General features: G+C 39.7%; 1 protein-coding gene across 1 annotated transcript; it reads left to right on the forward strand.

The window, feature by feature from the left end:
* The first annotated feature begins 2,630 nt into the window (after window positions 1–2,630).
* On the forward strand, window positions 2,631–6,517 carry cartl (cocaine- and amphetamine-regulated transcript-like). The gene is made up of 3 exons (XM_078254562.1): window positions 2,631–2,943; window positions 4,354–4,431; window positions 6,125–6,517. Exons 1-3 carry the CDS (start codon window positions 2,800–2,802, stop codon window positions 6,230–6,232), a joined length of 330 nt encoding a protein of 109 aa, XP_078110688.1. The 5' UTR covers window positions 2,631–2,799; the 3' UTR covers window positions 6,233–6,517.
* The last annotated feature ends 163 nt before the right edge of the window (window positions 6,518–6,680 follow it).

The raw sequence follows: 6,680 nt of genomic DNA on the forward strand, positions 1-6,680 counted from the left end.
GTGACGTATCTAGATTGTTCTTTTTTAAGAGTGGCTTGATGACTGCAGTTTTCAGGGCCTGTGGGAAGATACCTGAAAGAAGAGATGTGTTTACAATCTGTAGAAGATCTGAAGCCAAACAATTTGAAACATTTTTGAAAACGCCCGTTGGTAGAATATCAAGGCAACAGGAGGAGGTTTTCCGATGTTGTATAATGTCCTCCAGGTCTTTATGGTTGACCGTATGAAATTGCATCATATTGGAATTTGTTACTGTACTTGATATGGAGGCACTGACTGTCTAATTTTATAAATTTTGTCTCTGAAGAATTCATTGTAGGCCTTGGTGGATAAAAGTTCAGATGCTACTGGTAATGGAGGGTTTGTTAACCTATCGACAGTAGCAAACAAAGCACGTGAATTATTAGTGTTTCTGGCGATAATGTCAGAGAAGAATTATAAATGCGAAGTCTCTCTTTATAGGTGTCATAATGGACCTGGAGATTAGTTTTTCGCCACCTGCGTTCAGCTTTTTGATACTCTTTTTTTTCTGTTCTCACCACTGTGGCATTTCTCCATAGAGATCTTTTCTTACCAGATAGCTTTGACCTTAGTGGGAGCAATGGCATCAATTTGTAATTTTACAAATGAAATTATCTACAAGCTGATTGACTAAGACCCCAGAGAGGGCAGGTGTGGAGGAGAAAAGCTGAATGAATGTTTCACTGGTGCTGTCAGTGATATACCGTTTTCTGATTACCTTTGTTTGGACACTTTTGTGCACAGAGATAGTGCCATTAAAGAAAACACAGGAATGATCAGAGAGAGCAACGTCAGTCACCACAACCTTGGGAATGTTTAGACCTTTGGAGACAATCAAGTCCAGAGTGTGTCCCTTATTGTGTGTGGGCTCTGTCACATGCTGAGTCAGTCCATAGTTCTCAAAAACACAACACAGCTATTTGGTCCCTCTATCCTGGGGGTTGTCAACATGAGTGTTAAAATGGATTAGGAGGGTTAGTTACCAGCTAACATTAGCGGTAGCTAGCTAGCTTGGTTGGTTGCTTGAGACCATAAACTCATATGAAAATGTTTACTCAGGTAATAAATCCAAGGGATTAAGCGTCTCCTCACAACCCAAACCTCCTATGGCGCCATTTTGATGTGAATAAGCACTCACCCCCCGTTAGCATTCCATTTACTGCCATTAATTTTGACGTCACTTTGACAGCGAATAACTTTACATCTGAAGCGTTTAAAGACTTTATTTGTCCATTGTTTATTTCTAATGAAACACGACAATGTATAAAAGGCTCCATTACCTTGTACCTCACGTTATGGTTTTTGTAAAAATAGGCTAACGATTGTGTCATAATCACAGGACTTACTGTCGCATAGTAGAGGAATTACCGTATAGTACAGGAGAAGCGCACAGGCAGTTTCGACTTACATTAGCTGTTTAATTACTAATGTTAACTAGCATTTTAGTGATCAATAATTAGCCTGTGCCCATGTCATCTCCTTACATATACCTACGCTCTCCGTCTCTGCAAGATTGGGAATGATTGAGATTTCTCTTGGCACAGCTACCAGAAGACTTACAACTTTCAGACAGGTTGCTCACGTCACATTTACATCGTCTCTCTCAGTTGGAAGCTGCGCAGTACAGCTCGGCGCTCACCGGAAAAGTGCTTCTAATATCCTTCACTGGTCTCCGTCCAGAGCAACGGGATCTGTTGGTCCATTCTTATATACTGCCTATGAATAAATCAAGTGTGAAGTAGGCTCATTTTCTCATAGACTTCTATAGAAACTGACTTCTTTTTGGAGCCAGTGGAGTCGCCCCCTGCTGGAAATCAGATTGAATGCAGGTTCAAGGCACTTTTCACTTCACTTCTTACACCCTGAAGCTCTATTATTTTTTTTACAGTCTATGTTTTTATATAAAGACGTGGCGAGTTTCCACTGGATCTATTCATCTAGTCTAACAGAAAATGGAATTTAAACTACATTTATAGAGGAAGTGGTCGTAGTAGTCGAGGCTCATTGGTCTAGGGGTATGATCCCAGGTTCAAATACTGGACGAACCCTAAGGGCAAAATCTGGTTGATACCAAATTCCTAATTTGAAGTTGGCATTAGAATCAAGTCCGCCGGTGCAATCTACTTTGATCATGCACAAAGTAGAAGAATTGGTAATAGGCAATGAAGCCAATAATCTTTGGGGTGGTGATGGCGCAGTGGATATGGCACATGCCATTGGTGCGGGACACTTAACTCCTAGTTGCTCCAGAGGCATATAGCAATTTAAGTCGCTTTGGATAAAAGCGTCAGCTAAATGACATATAATGTAATAGTACATTCTGATAGATAATTCAAACCTGACAGAATGAGCTACCTTACTTCAGCTACATTTATACAGGAAGTAGTTCATCCTGATAGATATTTCCTTCCTCACAGAATGAGCTCTACTTTAGCTGCATTTATAGTAAGTAGTCGAGTCCATTCTTATAGATAATTTCTACCTGACAGAATGAGCTACCCTACTTTCAAGAAACTGAATGTTGTTGGGTTTTAGCCACCCGTGACATCCGTGCCCACAACCACAGACATGTGTTCCCCCCCGCAGTGGCCTCTCGGGCGGGGCTATAGGCTACGAGTCAATATAAGAGAGGACTGGGTCCGGTGGGTAGTGGTAGAATCTCCTGTGGACCTGCTGCGACCCCTCTGCTCCTCCTAGTCCTGAGCTGCTGCCTCCTGCCGGGACCTCCGCCCTCCTTGCTCCTCCTCCAGCACCAGCACCAGCACTGGGACCAGCACCATGGATAGCTCCGGGATCGGGATGCTCCGCGGACTGCTGTTTGTCGGCCTGCTGTCCGTCATCTGTCACGGCCAGGCGTCCCAGGAAGTCTCCGCAGAGGACTTCGGAGTGGACAAACCCGAACCAGCCGCAGACAGAGACCTGGTCAGTATCTGAAGATGCTCCACACATGTGTTAGTTTATGGAGGAATGTCAACAGCCACTCAATAGATCAGTAAGTAAGTAAGTAATTAGTTACTTATATTAATAGTTTTTCTAGTGCGCATTTAAACACAGCTTAAGCTGACCAAATTGCTGTACAAAGAAGCACCAAGGTGCTGATAGAAACAAAACAAGCAGAAATTTAGAAATACATAATTATAGACATGACAAAATGAGCCATTAGTGTAAAAAAGTGTCTTTAGCCTGTATTTAAATACAGAAATGGAGGGAGCACATCTGATATCTAAAGGCAGCTGGTTCCACAATCGTAGAGCAGCAGCAGCAAAGGCTCTGTCACCTTTTAGTTTAAGTCGATCGGGGGGAGGTAGAGGAGACATTTGTCCTCAGAGCTAAGAGACCTCATTGTTTTATGGCTGGTGGTGAGTGAAGCAAATCTACTAGACCCTTGCATATTTTACCAACATTTGGCCGGTAAAATATGAACCCTGAATGTTAGTAATCGTGGGTCAAAAGATTAAGATCCCTGATGGGGATCCCAGTGGTCATGTTTCTTAAACCTTTTAGAATAAATAACCAGTTTAGGATCCAAATAACAGTCAATTCAATTCAAATAACTTTATTTATCCCCTGGGGGCAATTTAAAAGCACGAGGAGTAGTTCTGACAGATAAGTCAATTAATATAATTTTCAACAGTCAGAATCTGTAGCTACATCCCAACATGGTGTAGTAAGGGTTAACAGGGGTTGTACTGTATGTCTACAGGCCTAAAGGTTACAAATCCTCATTTTCTTTTATTTGGATTTTGTAGAATTAACAAATGTATCATTTCTTTTAGTTCAGCTTAATAGGAAACAGGTAGAAACTTGCAGGAAACATTTTAAATCATTTTGTGTTTTGTTTCTCAGCCATTTCAAGAGATGCACAACAAACTTTTGCATGTAAAGCAAACGTTTGGCTTTGTTCGGGTTTTAACAATGATGATACACGTGGACATTTTCTGAAAATATTCTTAATTACACGATTGTTAAAGAGTGGTCAGACTGAATTTATTCACTTCATGTTCAACTCCTCTGAAACTCTGCCAACCCTTCATGCTGTGCAGCTAATCCCTGTTCAAACCCCACAGAACATTATTCTGACTTCTAGTAGAGAACTTTCCAAATACACCAAATATATCAGGCTGACTTTTGGGGAAATGTGTGTAAAATCATGCACAAGGCATCTCAAATATTTCCATATTATTGAATGCAGCTCTAAAAAGCACATCATCTTGAGTTTAGAAGAGTCATATAGCCTCAATGAAGACTTACAGATACAGAATATATATGATACTGTCTTTGACACATTCTCCTGATGTTTTTTGTTTCTGCGATCCGATCTCTGCTGAGCAGGTCGACGCACTGGAATCTCTGCTGGGAAGGATGCACAATAGGATTTCCTCCACTGAGAAAAGAGGAAGCATCCCTCTGGTAACTTCACTTTATTCATTATATTTATGCATAATGCACCTTTACATTATTCCCTGTAATTAAAAACAGTGGTGTATAATGTAGTCATTTGTTTAAGTCCTTCCTATATGCTCTGTACATCACGCCACTGCTGTTAATTAAACCAGTTAGCAAAAGATACCTGCCAGTAATTAAAAGATAACCAGAAAAGGCCAACGACAAGTCTTTTACTCGGTGCAATTACAGACTAATTAAGATCGCTGCCCAGCTGAAAAAGTGGGACTGGAGAAAGCTACAAAACCCTTTTTCAATCCTCCTGAAATTAGAGAGAACCAGCTAATGAACAGGATGTAATTATTTCACTGGAAAAAGCTGGAATGATTACCATCTCACCCTCATTCTCTGGCGTCAAATAAATCAGAAGAATGAACAGAAAGTGGAAACAACTCATCAAAGCAAATTCAATAATGAATAGAAAAGGCCTGTGTAGGGCTGGGCGATATGGGGAAAATCAGTTATCCCAATATATTCTTGACCAAATACATCAATGTTGATATTGCGACGATATTGTAGAGTCAACAGTGGGTGCTTTAGCAATAGGGCTGCACGACATGAGGAAAATATGCGATAACGTTGTAGAATATCGCGATTACAATGTTACTGGCGATAAATAAACAGATATTAAAGTGTACTCAGATCTGCATTTCTGCTGCTTTCAGTATTCTCCTAAAATACAACACATTGCTTGTTGAATTCAAGACAAATAAAAGGAAATCATTTCTAACATTCTTTTATTCAACAAATTTAACATTGAATTGAATGTAAAAGGTAGCACTAAAAAAGAATGACTACTGATATTTTCTTTACCTAAAATAAAAAAACTGTTTTGTATCTATAGCGATATGTCGCTATGTATGTTGTGCAGCCCTATTTAGCAAAATATCTTCACAATTAGATTTGTGATAAATAATCATCAGTACCAGGGATATAATGACTAACTGAGTAAAGGAAGGTAATAGAACAGCTAGAACAGTCTGGTAAGTTCAGAAAATGACATCACTTTACTGTAATGCAGCCTTTAAAACCAGGAGAAGACAACACTTGTGTCATATCACGATATTACAATCTAAGTCAAAATCTAAGACAATATCTAGTCTCATATCTCGATATTGATATAATATTTATATATTGCCCATTAACCCTCTGAGGACAAAAGACGCACCGGCGAGTCCAAGCGATGTTTGACAACGCTCCTACTCAAAAAGCGATATCACTACATGTCATTTTAAGACATTTATTTACTATTTTATTCATATATTATGCTACTTTTGTGAACCCAAGACTTTTGTACACTCACACAGTTGTGTTTAGGTTTGTTTTCGCAAGGGATTTGAGAAATTTCAAAAAGCAAACATCAACTTTTCAGCTTTAGGGCCAAATGATCTCTTTACCACATTGCTCTGGAACACTATACAGAAAGCTGAGTTTGTTTTGAACATTTTGATATGAAACACACGGGGGATCCCGTTCTATGCAAATATCCTTGAAATGTGAATTTAAAATGAAAATTTAAAAAATGCCCTTAGACCTCAGAGGGCCTTGCTGCCCGTGATGATGTTGCCAAACATCATTGTAATTTTTGAGAACTTTTACAACCGTATTGCATAGTATCTGAACGCTGGTAGTAACATTTCTCTCTCCCTCCTCCCGGCAGTGTGTGATGGGTGACCGGTGTGCCATGAAGTACGGGCCTCGCATCGGGAAGCTCTGCGACTGCGGCAGAGGAGCCAACTGCAACTCCTACCTGCTCAAATGCCTCTGAAGCACTGAGGTTTTTTTTCTTTTCTTTTTTTCGCAAACACATCATCACTTCTGAAGGAACAAACTTCCTTCCACAACCTCAGCAGGCTTCCATAAACTGGCACAATAACCCTGACTCTCTGAATCTTAATATCAGGCTCTAATATCATCATTTATATCCGTTATGCATTGGTGTTGTTTTGGCAGCTGTTGCCTGAGGAAGAGCATGCATTATGTATTGCTAAACATCCTGAATGTTTACTGTAGCATGTGAATGTTTCATGTTCAATAAACACATTTATCAACACGTCTTCTTGTTATTTTATTTACTCAAAGTTTACTCATAGTTAGGTAAGATTTCTTGCTCCATGTTGCCGTCATTTGTGTTAGATTTCAGGGATGAAACAAGTTTTAATTGCAATAATACTTTGGAATTTTGCAGCTGTATATGCACATAAATAAATTCATGT

Source organism: Sander vitreus, chromosome 1, assembly GCF_031162955.1.
Source record: "Sander vitreus isolate 19-12246 chromosome 1, sanVit1, whole genome shotgun sequence".
In the NCBI taxonomy this organism is placed as follows: Eukaryota; Metazoa; Chordata; class Actinopteri; order Perciformes; family Percidae; genus Sander; species Sander vitreus.